This window comes from Stigmatopora nigra, chromosome 21, assembly GCF_051989575.1.
Source record: "Stigmatopora nigra isolate UIUO_SnigA chromosome 21, RoL_Snig_1.1, whole genome shotgun sequence".
Lineage (NCBI taxonomy): Eukaryota > Metazoa > Chordata > Actinopteri > Syngnathiformes > Syngnathidae > Stigmatopora > Stigmatopora nigra.
Window position 1 is genome coordinate 5,756,732 of NC_135528.1, and position 20,849 is coordinate 5,777,580.

The following is a 20,849-nucleotide window of genomic DNA, read 5'->3' on the forward strand; positions in this document are numbered from 1 at the left end:
TGCTCACATGTATGAAAGGAGAAGCATTTATTTTAGGACGCGTGCGTGGGTGTACACACTGATTTCAAACACACACACACAAACTCACACACATGTACACACGCACAAATGCTCCAAGATGAGCTCTGACCTACCTTTTTATCAATCTTGTTTTGAAAGCAACTGCAAAAATGTTTTCCCGCTCTAGCTCCCAGACCTTTCCACCCAACTGAATTCTCTTACGCGCAAATGCAGGTTACATTAAAAAGAAAAAAGGGGGAAAAAAAGCACCTGAAGGACCAGAAACGAGAAGAAGAGAAAATGAAAGAGAAAAAAAGAAAAGAAAGAAAAGCTATAAGTGGTATTATTGCACGTTGTTGTGTCATAACGTGTCAGCGTTGCCACAATGTTATCATCCTGTAGAAAGTGTTGTCATGGCAATAAGGTCAGAGGCACGTTCATAAGTCAAAAGAGATTTATACTGGACTGACACCATTTCCATTGCCATGTGCGCCTGGGGGCGTGTTGTGGAGGGATTTGTTATATGCGTGTTTAAAGATAGATTGTAATTAGTCTGCTGTCTAAGACGTTGTTTCATAAACATTTTTGCAGGCCATTTTCTGTTATTTTTGCATCATTTGAGTCATTTTCTTAATAGGTATCAATCCAATCCCTTAAATAAAACTCGTCTTGTGTTGTAAAAGTACACTATAGACACTTCTAAGTATAAATATGAACTTATTAATGTAAACCAGACTGAACAATGATTTAAAGATAATATTTTTGTCTTCAATTGTCCAAAAAAAACATGATTGACACTCCAAATCATCACAAATGTGGCCGTGCATTTGTAATTTATTCATCAACCGACTACCTATGGTTTGCTGGGATAGGCTCCAGCACTCCCAGTGATCCTCATGAGGATTAGCGGCTCTGTATGAGTACATACAGATAATACTGTAAAAAAAAACATGGTTAAAACCCCCTTTTTTGTTTTGACATGAGTATTCGTGCAATCCACACCCAATTCTAGTAGTTTTCGTCATTTCAAGCCAATTTTCACCATGTTCTTCGCAGAAGACAAAATAGTAAACACAACCTTGTACTGAACGTGACAAGCAAGACATTGCAACTTTCCCTTTTATTTATTTCCTGCAGACTCCATGACCCCTGGAGAGCCCAGGTCGCAAAGGTCTGAACGGGTGATTATTTACCCTGTTTCTGTCCAGAAAAGACATCTGCCAAGTCCACCATTAAAGCCATATGGTATCTATTATCAAGACTGACCAATCCAAGGGTGGCTTTGATACAAATTATTTTATTATCCAGGCCAAGAACTATTTCCCATACAAAAATAATTAACTTCAATCTCTAAACATGCCATACGTGCTTTGTCTGGAATGACCGTGTCAACAAAAATTCCGATATATCAGGCCACTCCTCTTCATTTTCTGACTTAATACCCATAATTCGCTTTTCTTCCTCTTCACTTCCCTTTCTTCCCCCCACCCATTTCAAACCCTCATTTGTGGTGTTCATCCCAAGCAAGATGAGGTGGAGAACAATGAGTTCCTTTGGGAGAGTTTGTCCCAGACGTCCATGAATATACACAAACAAAGCCTCATTGACAAAGAGAATGGCGCTTTTTTACGATAATCAACTCCAATGTACACACTCTTGATCTGAAAAATTAACTAGTAGCAAAATGCCTACGACATTCCGACGGCAAAAATCAAAGCATTCCTTGACAGGACAGCGAAGGGTTTGGAAAACCTCCAGTCAGTGATCAAAGCGAATGGACGCACGATTGGATCATCGGAATTTGACAGATAACCCAGAGATGATGTAACAAGGTGTCACCAAGCAAAGATGAAACGCAAATACTAATGAACTCAATTAAATATCCAATGAGGTCCAGTCAAACAGTCGAAATTAACATTTGATATACGTAATGTCATATTTAATACATTTTTTTTGGTCGAAAAATTATATACAAACTACAGCAAGTTGAATATTTCCTGTCATTTTTGCACTACTTCATTTATTAAGCTACTCGTACTCAAAGTGTGAATTAGTAGTTAACACCCATTTGATAGCATCATTTTACAACTCACTGCTATTCAACAACATTCCTACAAGTTTTTTTTTCCTCCTCCATGAACACATTCACTCCATCTACGGTCTTGGTTATATCATCCTAAAATCATCCCACCCCATATTTCATCTATATGCATACCAATCCTCCGTCTAACTCTATGAACTCCGTCACAGATGATGCCCTCCTTTGTATGCACCCTAATGTGTATATATGTGTATGTATGGGTACTATGTGTGACCCATGTGTGAAGGATTGCTCTCTGTGCCTTACACCCCCGACACTCGGTAGTCGTCCCATGACAATGCTTCCCTTATATGCTCATAACGCACAGACGAGCGAGGACGGCGAGCCCGTATCGTCATCTCCGCAACCAAGAGCGTCTTTTTTATTTTTTTCAAGGAAAGAGAAGAAAGAAGCGCTTGATGTTTGTCCATCTCAAGCATGATGTTACCTCAGGGAAGCTGAAGAAGCCCATTCACGGCAGAAGACGTCCCGAGGAGACGGGAGTGCCTGCGTGCCAGGCATTCCACAGCAACACAGTGGACACATTATTATGACATTTACAAGGCCGAGTAGACAGATACAGCGTGAAGTGTGTGAGAAAAGGTTGCCCCTCGGCATGACTGCAATCCAAGAAGTGCGCTCCAATAAAATGAGGCACCGGTCTTCCGTCATGTGACATCATGGACCAACATGTCCGTCTTGGGTGACGAGCCTCGGGGACGACGGCGGGGGGGGGGAAAAGCGTACAAATCTGGCGAGGCATGATTACAAAACTGATGACTAGATGGTCTTAAACTCGTATCGGTTTTTCCAAGAACTTCTTTTAAATGAAGAATATGTTCATTGAACTACTCATGACGCAGCGTGAGGTTCAGGAACTTGCTCGAGGACACCCAGGCAAGGTTAATGGGGTGGGGAATGGAACCCGCAACCCAATTGTGCCATGAAATGGGCTCTTCTGAAGAGAGGGATCCTTTTGTTGTCATAGCTACACTCTTTGCTCGAGGTTGTGGGGGCAGCTGTGGATTTGAGTTCATCTTGACTCAATGTAACACTTATGAAACATGCAAAATGGAAGAAGATGAATCATGGATCCATTCATTGCAATGTATTACATTTTTTTTTGATTGCATGACCTTTGGTGTGGCCTTTTTTGTTGAGTGGACAATCCCAGTTCTGGAAATTCAGATTACGAGAAAACATATTTAATTGGTCATTTAACAATTTCACTATATGAGAGAAATAAATTAAGTTGAGATTGTTGCTATTGTAGTTTTGCACATTTGCTAATATCATTAAAAAAAAATATCTAATGCAAATTCAACATGTTTGAGTGTGTTTTATTAACAAATTGGACTTTAAAAAGAGTCAACTGGGACAACTTGCACACATTACAATGTTCCCCGAGTCTTGCGAAATCAATTTGACTGATTGGTCCCAGCAAAGATCAATTTACCTCATCGAACACTAAGACTCTTTTCTCCCCTTAATTGAGATTTGTCGCTTTAACAGCTGTGGCGAGAAATGTGCATGGGAGAAAACGATGGGATGGAATGTGCATGGTCACCCCATTGACATATTTTTTTTTTTTTTGGTTTCTGCTACGTCGTTGACTAACTGGGAAGGAACAACAAATCTAGTCATGCAGCCCTGCAGACGCAATGTGATGCATCATTAGTCCAAATGCTGATCTGGTGCTTTATTACCGCAAATACCAGACCACGTTGAACAAAAGAATAGATTCTTGTCTTCATTCACTATTGTGTGATATAGGTAAGGGCATTTTGCAAGTGCCAGACAAAAACATGTCATTTTTTTAAAAAAAAGAACACGATACAACTTGCAACAATGTGCCATCTAAAATAATGAAGTGAGAAGTTACAGATTCCTTCTTTATTATATTTGAGTGTTTCAAGGCTGAGACTTAAATAACAATAGGAATCTATGTGCTTTTAAAATGACACTATGCATAATAAAGTTGGTTAATTATTATTATTTAAATAGGGAAACTGAAAGCGGCATTCAACAAAGCCTTTGAGGTATATTATAGTGAAACTAGAGAAGAAAGTGTTTATGTGGGCATGCATACGTGCGTAATTAAATTTAAAAAAATCTTGAGTGACTCATTGAAAACATAGCTGTAAGTCTTTTAAAGGTTACATGTTTCACCCAAAGGTCAAAACATGCTATGTTCACAGTGAAGGTCTTAAATCACTTTTGTTTAGTGTTTTGAGGTCATTAGGTACAAATGCTGTATTTTCTATTCAAGTTTCTCTTAAATAATGTCTAAATATTTTCTTATCTTATACCTCATTTCCATGACATATATGTTTTACCTAGTCAGAGACTTTGGTCCTACTTTATTTAGTCATTTTTCCCAAATAGCTTCTCCCAAATACTTCCACTAGTGTGAGTATTTATATTACTTATAAAATAGTGTACATTCACCAAAACATTGGATTTATTGGTCAATATCATTTTATTTTACAAACTAAGTCCACAATATCGTTTATTAATGTTTTTACCTGACTTGAATCAATTGAATTAAGTGAAAACATGTTGTTTTTTCTTATTTTGTTTGTTTTTTTATAAAGAAATTGTATTATATGAAGAAGGAACTAATTCAATTCAACGCTGAAGTCTTCGGCTAGACTTCGAGCGCTGATTGGCTAACGCTTCGCAGACTTCCCTCCGGACCAGACGCCAATTGGTCGACTCTGCCATAAGCCCGCCCATCGGGTGTCGCCCCAAACCTGTTGTATGTTGAAGCGTTGCGTTCAAGCGCTCATGAGTTTAGAGGCTCTCTCTCCCCCGGAGTGACTAGTACCAACGAGACAGACTTATCCCAATCTTCAGCCTTAAATAATAACCATTTGAAAAGAATTGCACATTTCTTCACTTCACCGCCGGATACGCCACTCGACCTGGGGTTGGATTAACTTCGGGCCAGTCTTTTTTAGTTTTTCTTTTTCATTTGCTTTGGAAAGAGGCAGACAAAGAAGACAATGGGATCTCAGTCATCCAAGGGAGAAGTGGCCGTGGAGGCGAACGTGAACGCCGCAGCCGCATCCGCCGATGCTGCAGCCGTCAAAACCAACGGACAGGTACTTTTTCCAAGTACTATTTCATTTTTTTTCCTTTCCAAATGACAAGTGGCTTGGAAGTTTGCAGCAATATTAATGCGTTTTCTCAATGGATGCCATTTGGAGGTGAGGGCATACCTTTTCCCCCGGGGGGAGTCAGGTGTGGCTTCAGCATCCTCCTACATCTATTTAAAAGAAAAAACACTGAAATGCTTTTTGATGATATAAGTGCATTTGGCCTGGATTCTTCGAAAAATGTGCACAAGAAAAAGAGGGGGAGGGGTCGCCTTCCACACACGTAGGCAGTCTACTCCCTTTTTTTTAAGTAAGCCTGCTATCTCAATTGAACCGATTTCACCTTTTATATTTCGCCATTATAGTCGATTTTTTGGAATTTAAACGATGTTTTTAGTTAATTTAGAGGTGGATCTGACTTTAAACTATATAAAAATCAAAGTGATAGTCATTTGGTGGGGTTTTTGGTTAATATTGTGAACAATAAGTGAAGGCTCGTCGCTTCAGTCGCGTCTTTGTTGGGGCTGTCTGGTACCCCGAGTCGACTGCGTGCTTCTACCGCCGTCTATCGGCTCACTGGGGAGCTGCAAGGCGTCGCCTCATCCAGGCGACGCTAATTGCAGAGCACGACGATGCTTGGGCAAAATAATGCCATATTTTGACGTGAAAAAACACACTATGGACTCTTTGGGGTGCTTTTCAGTTGATGAGTCATTTTTTTTAAATACCCGAAAAAAATATTAATTATTACGTTTTTTTGCAGGAGAACGGGCACGTGAAGACCAATGGGGACGTCTCCACTAAGCCCGACGGGGACGCCGCCGCCACCAACGGCTCGGCCGAAGCGGCCAAGGAGCCCGAAGCCAGTGCGGAAGGCGACGCCATCGAACCGGCGCCCGCGGCCGACGGCGAGGCGGCCAAACCCGAAGGAGAAACCGCCGCCGCCGCTGCCTCCTCCGCCGAGACCAAGGAGACCCCCAAGAAGAAGAAGAAGAAGTTCTCTCTGAAGAAGTCCTTCAACTTCAAGTTGAACTTGAAGAAGAACAAGAAGGGCGAAGCGGCTAAGGAGGAACCGGCGGCCGACGCCACCGCCGCGGCCGCCTCCTCCCCCGAGGAGAAACCGGCCGAGAACGGAGCCGCCGCAGAGGAGAAGAAGGAGGAAGTGAAGGAGGAGGCCCAAGCCGAGGCCCCTAAAGCCGAGGAGGGGGTCGCCAAAGAGGACGCCCCCAAGGAGGAGGCCAAGGAGGCGGCTAAGGAGGCGCCCAAGGAGGCGGCTGCCCCGGCCCCCGAGGCTTCGAAACCCACAGAGGAGAGCGTCTCGAGCCCCGCCCCTTCTGAAAAGAAGGAGTGATTGTCGCGCGAACTGCTTGAACTGTTTTTCCAAGAATGCGAGAGAGAGAATTTAAGAGGATATATATATATATTTATATATATATGTGTATATGTATACATATGTATATGGATATATGTATATGTAAATATATACACATGTATGTGAGAGACTCCTTTGACGTGCCACTTTTTCGTCGAGATGACAGACGAGATTCACCACAGGTCACTTCCTGATCAACATCTGGACCTTGACTGACTTTTTTTGGGTTTGCGGCGCGGCGGCGGCGACGGAGGCGAGATGACACCACCGAGCGGACCAAACGTTAATGGAGGATGCGTCTTCCCCAAAAATGATGAAAAAAAAAAATGGCGGATGAAGATAACACCCTTTGTGAAGAAGCTAGAAAAGGAACAACTAGGACAACACCACTTGAAAATGACTGTTAAATACAAAAAAAATCGAAGAAAAAAAAGGAAAAGATGAAATAAATCCGGAAGAGACTCGCCAACTTTTTACATTCCTATATTTTAACCCAAATTTGAAGTATTTTGTGGTGTATTATAGAGAACCATCTTAAAAAAAAAGAAGAAGAAGCTTTGTCTTGTTTGTTAAAAAAAAAAGAAGAAAAAAAATTTAGACAAGTTTTGATTTTTACCTTACTATAAAAAAAAAAACAACACTTCAGCTTGCTATGTTCACTGTTGCGGTTTGATATGAAGCAGAACTGTTTATCTGTCGTGTGTGAGCCTGAATCTGCTTTGTCTTTGTAAATACAATTGGATTGATTTCTGTTCTTTATTTTGCTAATGTTGACAGATGTTACTGGTTTTATTGTAAAGTTGATAATGGTAAATAAATGTTGGTCACCTGCCTGTGGATGTGACTTTTAACATTCTTTTTACAGATACAAAACATCCATGGAACACTGCAAATTGTACCAATTTCCTATTAGACAAATTAAAAAAATAATGGCTTTGCCATTCTGACTTCAACGAAAAACACAACCTCTTTTTAATATTCAAGAGAGATCAATTATCTCTTAACTTTTACAACAATATTGTAACCTATAAATATGTCTAAATTGGGGAGAAGGAAAAAGGACAAAAATTGTGTCCTTCAATGAACAAATTTCATTAAAATTTGAGTTAAATTGGGTATTTTTAGCACTCGCCTCCCACCATTTATAAATATGACCATATATCTATATATATATTTCTACTTGTACTCAAGTGAGTACTCAAGTAAGGTTCAAATTGCATTTTGGCCTCCCCAAATTGTGCATTTTGGCCTACCCAAAATGCACTGCTCTCCTGAAGCTGAAGCAAATCACCAATCAAATAAAAAGCTAATGAAAAGTGATACATTTTTCAGTCTCTTGGCTTCCTACAGCACACAAAAATAAACCGACACAAAGCATACACTGGCACAATCAAACTAGGAACTCCTGCTAGAAGAAAAATCATGGCGTTGATCCATGACGGATACGCTTCTGATGACAATGATGGGAAGGCTTCCTGCGCAGGTATAAAAAAAAAAAATCCAATTGTTAGTCTATTTGTTTAGAAGAAAAGTATTGAATTTTACTCATTTAATATATCTTACCGAAGTGGGATCCCAGACTAAATAGGTGAGTTTTTCTTGGGCTTGGGTTATCAAGTAGAAAATTAAGATAACCAAGACGATGATAGGACTGACAAACCGCCATGTCACCTGCCAGAAAAATGAAGGTTTGCGTCCAGTCATGAAGATCACGTCCTCGTTGAACCTGACGTGACAAAACCATTTGGATGCTTTAAACAACACAGTCAGCAAAAAAAACGAGGTAAGAATCCAAACTTTACCTGTCAATTCCATAAATGTAGCAAACTGAAATCATTTCAAAGAACCCGACGGTCAAAAGTGGGACAGATCCGGCAAAATTGTCAAAAAGAGACAACCAGTAAATCCCAGAATGCAATGCAAAGAGGAGAGAAATGAAGAATGCCACTAAACATGTTGTCACTGGAAAACAGACAAGAAATTGCATTTTTTTTTATGGCTTAGTGTTGCTATTTCCATAATTAAAATGACTGCTACCTGTCAGGGCTTCATGCGGCCATTTTTTAGGGAAAACACTCAAATCTTTTAATGGCACCACCACTCCTTCAATGTTCCCAAATAGAGTGGACAGTCCCAAACAGAGGAGCATAATAAAGAATAAAACAGACCAAACTGGGGAAGCGGGCATCTTTGTAATGGCTTCGGTGAAGACGATAAATGCCAAACCTGTTCCTTCCACTCCCTGGAAATAGTTGTACAAGTTATTCATATGGCAAAATATGAAAAAAAATAAAAAATCATCCTTGGAAAAGTAGCATAAGTGTACCTCACTGAGGAATTTTTGCAAGTCACACGTTTTCAAGTCCAAATCCAGAATAATCTCTGGATCTGAATTATTTAGATGGTTTAAAGCAGCATCAAAAGTATTTGGAGTGATACTGTCTTCTGGTAGGTTAAATGCATTTATCATCGACAAGATGTTACTATGGAAGAAAGTATCCGGATTAAAATCTTCATTTTGAATGATAATCATATTTCTTGAGGGAGTTGGATGTTGATAATGAGCAATAAGAATGTGTGTACTCACTCACTAAAACACATTTCATATTTCTCAGTGGCCCGAAAGCCAATGATGGAGTAAGTCACCGTAGCGGCGTATACGGAGGTCAGGCCGGTGACTGCTGATAGAATCACGGCGTCTTGAACGCAGTCGTTACTGCGGCCAAGAGAAATGAGCTTTAATTAGTTGTTGAGAACCTACAAGAATAAATCGTGACTGGACGTTTGGTCGCAGGTTAAATGTACTTGGATATTAAACAGTACTTGGATATTAAACAGTACTTGGATATTAAACAGTACTTGGATATTAAACAGTACTTGGATATTAAACAGTACTTGGATATTAAACAGTACTTGGATATTAAACAGTACTTGGATATTAAACAGTACTTGGATATTAAACAGCACTTGGATATTAAACAGTACTTGGATATTAAACAGTACTTGGATATTAAACAGTACTTGGATATTAAACAGTACTTGGATATTAAACAATACTTGGATATTAAACAGTACTTGGGTATTAAACAGTACTTGGATATTAAACAGTACTTGGATATTAAACTCTGACTCTTAGATATTAAACTCTCATGAATATAATTCTGAGAGCTGATTTTAACAGTAAACTCTCGGTCACCAAAAATGTCCAAATGACCGGTGACCAAATGTCCGAGCACCGAATAAATCAGGGCCTTACTGAACAGGATTGTAGGAGGAGAAAGAGATAAGACCTCCCCATGCCAAACCAAAGGAGTAAAAAACTTGGGCCCCTGCGTCCAGCCAGGTTGATGGATTAATCAACTCTTCTACCTGAAATAATTCAGTTCAGAGTCACTTTCTTATGCAGAAAATATGCAGCAAGTGCTGCAATAATTGTATTTTTCTTATATTACCTTTGGGGTGAAGAGAAACTGAAGCCCACTAAAGGCTCCTTTCAGTGTCAGTCCACGTACCAGGAAGATTAAGAGTACTACATACGGCAGGACAGCCGTGATGTACACGGCCTGAGGTTCAAACCACGACAATACATTAGAATAACGCACATTTGAAAGTGACTGGTCCATAGCGACGCACCTTTCCCGAGGAGCTTATTCCTCTGATGCAGCAAATGCAGACCACTGTCCAAGCGCCAAAAAGACACACCACCATAGGCCAGTGGAGCCCCCCAGAGTCGGATATAGAGCTGGAACTATTGAGTGTTACCCGGTAGAAAAAATAGTCCACTGTGGAACTGTCTTGACACTCTGCTACATAACCTAGGAAAACCAAATAGTGTAATATTGTGTGTAGTATTGTGTAAAATCCTGAGATTAATAATTAATGATAATTATGATCAAATTGAATCAGGTTTATTTGAATTTTTAAGGCTTTGTAACAGTTTCATGATGGATGGGCTTCAAAAAATGTATTTTAGTGATGTTAGGCAGCCAAAATATGACGCTAGATGACGCTTTGGTCGCCATGGCAACCTGTCTGATAGGCCCCCAATACAGCCCAGTCTTAACCGGTGCACATTAGCTTCATAATAAAGTAAAACGTCATCCCTATAAATCGGATTTGAGGAGGAATCCGATTGAAATCAGATTTTCCGGCAGTCTAAACGCAGAGCCCGTTAGAGGCCGACAAATATGACACTGCCGATAATGATGATGATGTTTTATGGAGCATTTTATATGAGGCCAGATCATAAATACACTTGTGAGGCCTTCGAATTTACCCTGTTGTATGGCATTTCTTTTTAAACTATTGCGCATACCTGTTGCATTTTCATTCAGAGGACATTGGGTCCAAGGCAGGGGGCTTTGAAAAGAATTGTAAAGGTACCACATGATCCAGGCTATTAAAGTGTTGTAATAGAGAGCAACTAAAAATGACACCAGCATGGAAGCTATACCTAAAAAAACAACAACAAAAAGAGATAATTAAACAACCATTATTAGCCAATGAAGATGTTTTTAATACTTTTTAAACATACCCACACCAGTCAGGTAAGGACTAATAGACCGCCATACTCCCACACTGCCTTTCCTGAGACGTTGACCAATAGCGAACTCCAGTAACAAAAGAGGCATTCCTTCTAATACCAGGAGGAGCAAGTAGGGGATCAAAAAGGCTCCTGAAAAAAATATTGCATTTGGAATAATAAAAAATAAAAAAAACTCCTCCAAAAAACATCCTTCAACCAGCTTTACTGTCAAAGGTCAAAAGGTCACATTCACTCGTCATTCAGACGCACTTTCGCTTGTGGAGTCATCCAAAGTGACGAGAAGCCACGGAATTGGGGCAAGTTAATGTACGCATCCTCGTTAAATGTGTGAAATGGGACAGTAGTATAATCATTGTCAAAAGGCCTACATTTTTATGTCTTAGGAAAATGCTATTAAACTAGACAGGATACAGACAAGCCTATCTCTTATGTAATGCTCACTATACGCCGTCTATACAATATCGCTACAGAAATCCCTTCAGGGGAGCATTTTTTTTCCTTGTAATGATTAACAAAATCGGTTTTACACCGTGGCTGCCGCCAATGGCTTATGTATTCGACTTTCTGTTTGACCTCTGGCGCTAGGACATTTTTTAATGACAGTGACGAGCTGTCGTTTGAGTGAAAAGTGACAATTTCAAAGGGCAAGTTAAGTCCATTCGTGACTTACCTCCTCCATGGCTTTGACACAAGTAAGGAAAGCGCCAAACGTTGCCCAACCCGATGCAAAAACCAACGCAGGTCAGGATGTATTGAGCTTTGTTGTCCCATTTAGGTCTGTTATCCACTTCTTCTTTTTCCATTCTGTCCAGGTCCTCATGGCCGGGGATCCGTTGATCCAATCCCGGGTTCGGAAGCGTTAATCTCATGGTCAGGAGCCGGCAGGTGACGCGTGGAAATGACCGTTCATTAGCGCGGAGGTGCGCCAATATGTTCAAAGCGGCAATGTCGAAATCATTTTATGATCTTTTTGCCTGATAGAGATTAGCTAGCTAATGCACTCTGCACTCTTACTCTTTTATTACTGTAATTAAATGGTTAAAAACTAAATAAATACTGTTTTGGAATATCCTAATGTCATTTTTGTAGTTGGAAAAAACGTGTTGCTACCCCTATTTTCTTCCACAACCTTTTGTAGAAATCATTACATTAAATATATATATTTTAAATATTATTACAATTTAAAATGACACTTTTTATGGTTAAAGGGTGCTTTTTTTATCTATTTTTAGTACCTATTTTAATCCTAAAAAGCTAAAACTTGAATACAATTCAACCAAAATGACAGTCAACACAAATAAATAATATGATACAAAACATTTATTGATCATTTATAGTTTCATGCTAATATTTACACATTTACTCACACAGTAACTCCACAATACGATAAGAATATACACAAGGTATTTAACATTATAATAATCCAGCGGCACAACGATAAATATTAACAGCACTGTGGGTTCAAAAGAAAGATTTACAAGACAGTTTTGTTTCATAAAAACAAAAATATATAATAATAAAGACAACAACGAAAGCAAACACTAGGACTTAATACTTATTTTCACAATTCATTTGAATTTGGCCAGAGATGGTTTTCACTGTATCATCACTGTGGTCTTTGCATTTGCAGAATTTCTTCTGGAAGAATTTGAAGAGTGCCACGCCTGGAATGGCTAAACTGGGAATGCCAGCCAAGATGAAGACTATTATGGAAATATAGGGAGGGTACGAACGCTTGTCCAGGGTTGGGAAGTTCTCCTGTGGACCCAAAACGTAAAACAAAGGTAAACATCTGTCCAAAAATGTCTGACAAACATGCAAAATCTACTCTTCTTTTGTTTTTCAAGGATACTTACCGACTCTGGGTCCCAAACCAAGTATATGAGAGGCTTTGTGACCTGCGTGACTAGGTAAAATACCAAAATAAAGACCATAATAAGTGGGCTGACCACCCTCCAGGTCACCTGCCAGAAGATGTTAGGCTTATGCCCAACCATAAACTCGATATCTTTGTTAAACCTATGCGGAAAAACAAAACAAGAACTATGATATCGGTCACATGACATGATCTTTTATCAGGATGAGTGACCTGAAGTTGAGTCAATAAATCTCTCATAAACGAGACAAAAAAACAGAAAATGACCTTTGGTTGGTTCGCATTTACGTTTTGATGGTGGCCAAAGTTATTCAGAATTTGTCCCAACATGTTTATATTCAACTAGGATTCTCGAATATTTTGAAATTATTATTAGTTTTTTTTTTATCAGAAAACGCCGTCTTTTGTAGCTAAACTTAACGGAGAAGGAAAATTCCTAGAAGAACTTACCTATCAATGCCATAAATGTAGATAACAGCGACCATTTCGCAGAGACCAATCACTAAAAGAGGAATGGATCCGGCCAAGTTGTCAAAAAGAGCCAACCAATAGTTTCCGGAGCGTGTGGCAAAAATAAGTCCAAATGCAAAAGAGATTGCACAAGTCACACCTGAAGAAAAAAACAATTTTGGATCATATATTACATTATAAGCTCCGATTAAAAGATATTCATGACATTCTGAAGGTATTTAAGAGGAGAACATCCATTTTACACCATCATTTTTGGAGTGGTGTCTAATGCAGGATAGAAAAAGAAAAGACAATTACCACAGAAAAGCTCTTTGGGCCAATTTCGGGGTAATATTTTGAGATCCTGCAATGGGACGACCACTCCTTCCACATTCCCAAACATGGTGGAAAGCCCCAGGCAGAAGAGCATGATGAAGAAGAGCACAGCCCAGATGGGAGAAACAGGCATCTTCATAATGGCCTCAGTGAAAACTATGAAGGCCAAACCTGTTCCTTCCACCCCCTGCAAAATAATCCACCAATTATCAATCAGGGAATGGCTTACTATGCAAGACGTAGCCCCAAAATGTTCTACGGACCTGACTGAGGAAAAACTGCATGTCACAATGCTGTATTTGCAAGTCTTTAACAATATTTGGGTTGCTTTGGTTGAGGAACATAAGCATGTCGTTGTAGTTGCTCTCAGTGATGTTCTCCTCGGCTAAATCGAACGCATTCATCAGCTTGAGGATGTTCCTGCAAAATAGTGGGCAAAAATTAATAAAAATGCAGGTATTGGGGATGTCAAAGTATTCCCACACCTGTCGAAAAACCAAAATGGAGGTTTAATCTGCGTAAAATATTCCCAAAATGATTAAATTATAAAGAACAATTCAATATAGGAACATAAACCAGACATATTTTGCATCGTATGAATGGGATTTTCTTTAAAAGGAACTTTCTATGTATTGTATACAATGGATGATCTATTGCAGGTAGTTCCACAAGAGGGCGCCCCATCCCCCCATAAATTTAAATGTTACTCTATTTCTAACTACAATCCAATGGTGTAAGAGACAACATCATTACTCACCCTCCAATGCAGTCATCATATTTTTCTGTGGCTCTAAAGCCGATAATGGAGTAGATAACTGTTGCGGAGAATACTGATGTGCAGCCATTGATGATGGAGATGAGAACGGCGTCCTGCTCGCAGTTGTTGCTGTCGTCGTAAGTGAAATATGACCATCAACAATCCATTCACTGACATTTATTTGTGTATTTTATCAGGATGTTTACTCACTGAATAGAATTGTAACTGGAAAAGGAAATGAGACCCCCAAACGCTAAGGAGAAGGAGTAGAAAACCTGCGCCCCAGCATCCAACCACGTCCCTGGATTCATCAACTCATCGACCTGAGGTAGTCAAAACTCCCATTAATACAATTACAAACATACCAATTTTGACAATTGAAATCATGAAACTCTAAAATGAAACTCTTATCAATCCTGCAATTATTTTATGGTAGATTTTTCAACCCTGAAAACATGTTTGGTACCCAACACATTAAAAATATAAATATTATAGTACAACATCACCAAAAAAATTGGATAACTGCTCCAAAGTATCAATTTTAAAATCAACTATCTCACTGTAGTAAATCATTTCAAGAGTTTTTCAGTCATATAAAATGAATGATCAATACTTACATCTGGAGTGAAAAGGAATTTGATTCCTGCCACAGAACCTTTAAGCGTAAGTCCTCTGATGAGGAAGATAGTCAGAACCACATATGGTAGAGTGGAAGTGATGTAAACTGCCTGTATAAGGTCAAAACACAGATATGATATAAAAATATGCTTTTTTTGTTAGTCTTTTTAGCCGACCTTGCCACTAGTCTCAATCCCACGGATGCAACAGACGTAGAGCACCGTCCAGGCGGCAATCAGGGACAGCACCATCCACCATTGCAGACCCCCAGATTCGTCAATGGAGCTGGATGTATTGAGGGTTTCTCGATACCAGAAATAATCTACGGTGCTACTCCGCTCACATTCCGCCACCGGACCTACGGAAACAAAAAAAAACAAAAGGTTACCTTTGAATTAAGCAAATATGTCCTTTAAATTTAACATTTATGTTCCTTAATAGTCCTACTATGAGAAAATTGATGCTTGTTCCTTCAGCAAATGGATGGTAGATAACAAAATATACTATGACAGTTATTGTGAGTTGTAGAAATGGTGTAATTTAAAAGAAAAGTGTTTACTTAAAGACAATGAGTCACTCCAGTGAATGATAGGAATTTGGTGTTTATGGCAGATTGTAACGAGATAGTGCACGCATTCACATTTTAAGCTAAAGAACTGAATGGGTTTTATGGTTCTGACCTTGCAGTTTTACAATGATAGCAGTTGGTTGTTGTTTTTAAATGAGTTTATTTCTCATTCTACAGTTTTTCTTATAACTCTGGAGAATGGAGTGGTGAAGTTTTGAGGCATACCTGTACGATTAGCATTGAGGGGACATTGACTCCATGGTAGGGGGTCTTGGAAGGAGTTAAAAAGGTACCACATGATCCAGGCCATGATAGTGTTGTAATACATTCCCACCAGAAAGGACACCATCAAAGATGATATACCTGCAATAACAAGATCATTTTAGCCCAATGGATGGTTATGGGTGTGAAAAAAAACCACTACATGGAACCCTATCTGCTTTTATGATATATTAGTTTGATTATGTTCAAGACTCCAGCCACAAAATAGCACTTTGACTCCACCTTGAGGCAGTGAGAAAACCTTTGAATTTCAGGTGAGTATATTCATAAACTGCGACTGGCTGGCTACCAAGTCAGCGGTACAGAAAATGAATGAATATGCATAAATGTGTATTTTTGACAAATATAGATCTTGCATCAAGTTGACCTACCAACTCCGGTCAAGTAAGGGTTTATTGACCTCCAGACCCCAACACTGCCCTTCCTCAGACGCTGTCCGATGGCAAACTCAAGGTGCAGCAAAGGGATTCCCTCCAGGATCACCAATATTAAAAAGGGGATCATAAAAGCTCCTGCAATTACAAGAAAAGTCACATTGACCAAACGACAGAACCAACCCATCATGTTAAAAAGCCACAAAACCAAATCACGGCCAGTGACATTGAAAAAAACGCATCCTTACCTCCTCCATGGCTTTGACACAGGTAAGGAAACCTCCACACATTGCCAAGCCCCACACAGAAACCCACACAGGTGAGTAAATACTGGGCTTTGTTGTCCCACTTGGGTCTATCTCCGGCTTCCTCCAGCTCCAGTTTCTCCAGTTCTCCATAGCTGGGGATCCGGTCATCCAGGCCGGGATTGGGTAGCTTCAGTTTCATGGTGGAATCGGTCAGCCGTTTAGTTTTTATGGCTGGCTCACCTTTTAGGTTTTTTTTTTTTTAAAGTCCTCTGAGCGATGGCGTGTTATTCTGACGGAGGATTTGAGTGAAGTGTGGATACGAGAGAGACTTGAGATCCAAATGCCACGTTATGTCATGTCAGCAGGCTCGTGTGGAAAAAGGTGTCACCGTTTTGACAATGGTTAATGCATCACATGGTCAGCGACACTTTGCACTGTCAATATAAATTTGATGCGCATCATTTTGTGAGGCAAAGGGTCAACGTGATGATAAGATACAGAATAAAAACAGGAATAACAAAGCAAATAAGAGGCAATACCTGCTTTTATTTTTGTTTATATGATTTATTTTACACCTAACTTGATACTTTGAGTAAATATGGCTATTAAAAATTGATACTTTAATAATAAGGATGGAAAAAAGAGTCAATGACATTAACATTGGAGCTTCTTTTGTGTAAAGATGATAAACATTATTGAAGAGATTAAGATCAGGAAAGAACTTTATCATTGTTTTTTTTAACAGCGCATGTAATATAATCACTCTTTTGTGATGATGCTGAATATAATCAAAAAAATGATTTTGAATTGTTAATTTTCTTGTGATTGCAAGATAATCGGAAGAAGGGAGAGGGGCCTCTTTGGGAAGAAACCGTATCTAATCAGCGTTATTTCCTTATACAATTATTAACTTTCTTAGAAAATACGAATAGCTGCTTTTTCAAACATGTGCATTGATACGGCAAAACACACTTTATGTTTAAATCAGATTTTACAGTTTGCCTGTGTTTTTTGTGATACTAAACAGCACCATTATTATTATGGTAACTTTTTAAGAATCTATTACAGTTAAAATTCCATATAAACGTCTCATCAATTTGTGATTGTAACCATGACAACATTGCATTACAATTGTTTTGTTATAAGTTTTAAATTGCTTGCAAAAAGACTATAAATTAGACTATAAAATAAGGGAATTTACCAAATGATTTTGAATTTTCATCCTAATTTAACCTTAAAATAGCCAACTGGTGATTTTTTGGCTGCTGAATAATGACAAGGTTGGAAAACTACTACGGTAAGGTCACAGTGTTTTAAGAGTTCTGGCTAAAAAAAAAAAAAAGAGGAAAACAATATCTAGAGGGTTAATCATTGACTGATATTTTCATGCATAAATGACATTTTCAAACAGACGCTCTGGGTGAAATGGTGCGGCTAACACTTAAGCCAAGTTCTTTGAAAGAGGATACTACAATTTCAGGAAAAGAATTGTTTGTGCAACCTCAGTAAAACAAAAAAAAATCCCACCCTTAATTGCTTTTTTTATTTCTTTATCGGACATAATAAAAAGATTAATTGTGGTGTTTTGTAAAGCATTTACACGCATCTTTTTCTTTCTATGAAGGTTATTTACTAGTCGGTGTTGGTAAAAGACCTGACGTGAACTTTGTTAACAAAGTGTCATGTTTATTCATGGTTTCTGATTCATTAAAAAAAATGCCGCTTATACTTATACTTTTATATATTTTAGTCATTATAGTACAGTCCGGAAAGTACACGCATTTTACTGTTGCAGTCCAGTAAACTGTGATCTGTTTACTTCCCCCACTTTGTAATCATATCTACTGTCATATTTCTAATCTGTGATTCCTTATCTAATCGGGTTTTGTTTTCCGTTAGGAGGATGACATCTTCATTTTCAAGATTTGTCATTCAGTATGAGTCGCCTCGTGTTCTGGTGGTTCACTCGCCTGGCTTCGGTGGGGGCAAGCACGGGCTCGATTCCTGCTGGACTGCTTTGCCTTTCGCACCTGCAACCCTTTGGAGGATGGGTGGTATGGAAGATAAGTGAATGAATGAATGAATGAATGAATGAATGAATGATGGATGAATGAGTGAGTGAGTGGCTGTGTGAATGAATGGGTGAGGGGAATTAATGAGTGACTGAATGAGTGTGAGTAAGTGAGGGAATTTAATGAGTGACTGAATAAGTGTGAGTAAGTGAGGGGAATTAATGAGTGACTGAATGAGTGTGAGTGAGTGAATGAGTGACTGAATGAATGAATGTGTGAGTGAGCGAGTGAGCAAGTGAGTGAGGGAGTGAATGAATGAATAAATGAGTGACTGAATGAATGAGTGAGTGAATGAACGAGTGAATGAGTGACTGAATGACTGAGTGACTGAATGACTGAATGACTGAATGACTGAATGACTGAATGACTGAATGACTGAATGACTGAATGACTGAATGAATGAGTGGGTGAATGAATGAGTGGGTGAATGAATGAGTGAGTGAGTGAATGAATGAGTGAATGAATCAATGTCATTCAGTGACATCAGTAACATTTCCACTGTTAATTGCAGAAGGGTTATGAATTTTGCAATGAGCAGAAAGTCCAAAATCTTGACTTTTTCCCCAAACTATTCCACCAAGTGTGACATGATTTTGTTCCGACTCAATTTAACCAATTAAGGTTTCTTCTGAAACAAGCAGCACCTGACTGCAATCACCTTTCAAGACACCAGACTATTCAAAATGAATCCCATTCGGCCATCGGTACCAATTGGAGCTCTTGACCTGACCTGTTTGGGACAGCCATGACAGACCAACATGACTCTAGCCACGGTAATATTAAAGCATTTCAAGTGGAAATGAAAGCAATGGCAATGCATTTGAGTTCGATTTTTTTCCATCCCTGCACAGATGGTGTTTACATTTGCTCACGCAAGAAGCTCCGGCAATGCAGGCAATTGTCAATGGCCGCTGCTTTTATAGGGCTTTTATCCAAAATGCTTTAAAAAGGCTTTACTGTCAGCAATTGAGGGCAGTGGCCTAACCCCCTGCGAGCAAATGAGATTCATTGACCCGCTTACTTACGCTACAAGCCCTTCTCACACTGCCTATAAAATCCTCCACTATTTCAAACCTTTTTTTTTCAGTGCCGCTCCTTTTGAATGGAAGGACAAAAGTCCACCTGACAATTTTTCACCTTCTGGGGAAAAATATGACGTTTAACTTGTCGGCGTCTGGCCAATATGTCCGACACGTCACCAAGTGTTGCACATTGCTTGTAAAATTATGAACTAGGAGAATATGAAAAGTGAATGAAAATGCAAAGTGCAACCAAAGCATTTATGAAGGATGATGTGGCAACTTTATAAGATCTTACAAATGAACCCATTAACATTTAGGCCCATGTTTTTTGCCCTATAGTAACCTTAAATAATCGTTAACACTGGAAAAAATTGTTTAGATTACATTTTATACTTTATTTGATACAGATAAACAAAACAAAACAAAAACAATTGATGTGCTTTGCTTTTGTTACAAAAATGAAAAAGATATAACCTTTTTGGTTCATTTATTTCACAATTTGGTGGGTTATATTGAAGAAGAATTTCAAAACAAGACAGCGAGTCACAATAACTTTGCTTCTCTCCATACATCTGCATTCCCAATTCCCAAATGGGTAACGTATTGCAGGATTAGTTGGTTAATGGTTTAGCTCACCAGTGACCTCAACACTCTAAATGTGACCAAATGCATGAGCTGATGGATGATTAACTCCACAACTTGCATTTAACAATGTTAACCACAAGAGGGCCCCAATGATTAACCATCTTTTTCACAAAAGCCATGTACGTAAACAAATAGTCAATTTCTTCGACCATTTTGACTTTTATTTGAACAAAAACATGTCAGTTATACCCACCCCCTTCTAAATTAGATACTAAAAGATTGATGCATCATTAGATATTCCTGCAGCGTTTCCAATTTCAAGGCAAACACTCCAATGACTTAAATAATGACTTAAATAGCACCCAAATTCAATTAATTGGATGTCCAACATTGGTTACTACAAGGAATGAGTTAAATATAAGCAAGACAACACTTGTAACTTCACCATTTATTGAAAGGGGGAAGAATTGGACCACAAATGGTGATGTGTGTGCGTTTGATTTCGAGTTGTGATCCTCCCACCGAGTGGAACGGCTGTCAGTGACAGAGAGACGCTCTCTCTCTC

General features: G+C 39.1%; 3 protein-coding genes and 1 long non-coding RNA gene across 5 annotated transcripts; 2 read left to right on the forward strand and 2 right to left on the reverse strand.

Moving 5' to 3' along the window:
* Positions 1 to 4,877: 4,877 nt before the first annotated feature.
* marcksl1b (MARCKS-like 1b) lies at positions 4,878 to 7,387 on the forward strand. The gene is made up of 2 exons (XM_077743874.1): positions 4,878 to 5,184; positions 5,942 to 7,387. Exons 1-2 carry the CDS (start codon positions 5,086 to 5,088, stop codon positions 6,527 to 6,529), a joined length of 687 nt encoding a protein of 228 aa, XP_077600000.1. The 5' UTR covers positions 4,878 to 5,085; the 3' UTR covers positions 6,530 to 7,387.
* A 264-nt stretch (positions 7,388 to 7,651) lies between these two features.
* Positions 7,652 to 12,010, reverse strand: LOC144215085 (sodium-dependent neutral amino acid transporter B(0)AT1-like). The gene is made up of 12 exons (XM_077743875.1): positions 11,767 to 12,010; positions 11,085 to 11,225; positions 10,866 to 11,003; positions 10,184 to 10,365; positions 10,003 to 10,113; positions 9,807 to 9,919; positions 9,138 to 9,266; positions 8,877 to 9,033; positions 8,588 to 8,792; positions 8,353 to 8,512; positions 8,114 to 8,276; positions 7,652 to 8,025 (listed from the first exon to the last, which is right to left on the reverse strand). Exons 1-12 carry the CDS (start codon positions 11,963 to 11,965, stop codon positions 7,879 to 7,881), a joined length of 1,845 nt encoding a protein of 614 aa, XP_077600001.1. The 5' UTR covers positions 11,966 to 12,010; the 3' UTR covers positions 7,652 to 7,878.
* Positions 11,837 to 14,802, forward strand: LOC144215086 (uncharacterized). 2 transcript variants are annotated; one of them, XR_013330344.1, is made up of 4 exons: positions 11,837 to 12,016; positions 12,727 to 12,880; positions 12,944 to 13,006; positions 14,713 to 14,802. It is a non-coding gene; the product is annotated as an uncharacterized LOC144215086 (long non-coding RNA). The 2 variants fall into 2 exon arrangements; XR_013330343.1 differs by lacking the exon at positions 14,713 to 14,802 and having other exon boundaries at positions 12,944 to 13,222.
* On the reverse strand, positions 12,402 to 16,952 carry LOC144215080 (sodium-dependent neutral amino acid transporter B(0)AT1-like). The gene is made up of 12 exons (XM_077743871.1): positions 16,606 to 16,952; positions 16,355 to 16,495; positions 15,927 to 16,064; positions 15,310 to 15,491; positions 15,133 to 15,243; positions 14,726 to 14,838; positions 14,516 to 14,644; positions 14,022 to 14,178; positions 13,741 to 13,945; positions 13,423 to 13,582; positions 12,953 to 13,115; positions 12,402 to 12,854 (listed from the first exon to the last, which is right to left on the reverse strand). Exons 1-12 carry the CDS (start codon positions 16,802 to 16,804, stop codon positions 12,645 to 12,647), a joined length of 1,908 nt encoding a protein of 635 aa, XP_077599997.1. The 5' UTR covers positions 16,805 to 16,952; the 3' UTR covers positions 12,402 to 12,644.
* Positions 16,953 to 20,849: the final 3,897 nt, after the last annotated feature.

Bases quoted from the DNA above. Each gene is read 5' to 3' on its own strand.
- LOC144215085 (XM_077743875.1), bottom strand. From the start codon at position 11,965: ATGAGATTAACGCTTCCGAACCCGGGATTGGATCAACGGATCCCCGGC. The intron at 10,114-10,183 runs GTGCGTCGCTAT...TTTGAACCTCAG, and splicing joins GAATAAGCTCCTCGGGAAAG to GCCGTGTACATCACGGCTGT. The intron at 8,277-8,352 runs GTAAAGTTTGGA...TTGTCACGTCAG, and splicing joins TACATTTATGGAATTGACAG to GTTCAACGAGGACGTGATCT.
- marcksl1b (XM_077743874.1), top strand. From the start codon at position 5,086: ATGGGATCTCAGTCATCCAAGGGAGAAGTGGCCGTGGAGGCGAACGTG. The intron at 5,185-5,941 runs GTACTTTTTCCA...GTTTTTTTGCAG, and splicing joins CCGTCAAAACCAACGGACAG to GAGAACGGGCACGTGAAGAC.
- LOC144215080 (XM_077743871.1), bottom strand. From the start codon at position 16,804: ATGAAACTGAAGCTACCCAATCCCGGCCTGGATGACCGGATCCCCAGC. The intron at 15,492-15,926 runs GTATGCCTCAAA...TTGTTTCCGTAG, and splicing joins CCTCAATGCTAATCGTACAG to GTCCGGTGGCGGAATGTGAG. The intron at 12,855-12,952 runs GTAAGTATCCTT...TTGGGTCCACAG, and splicing joins TGGTTTGGGACCCAGAGTCG to GAGAACTTCCCAACCCTGGA.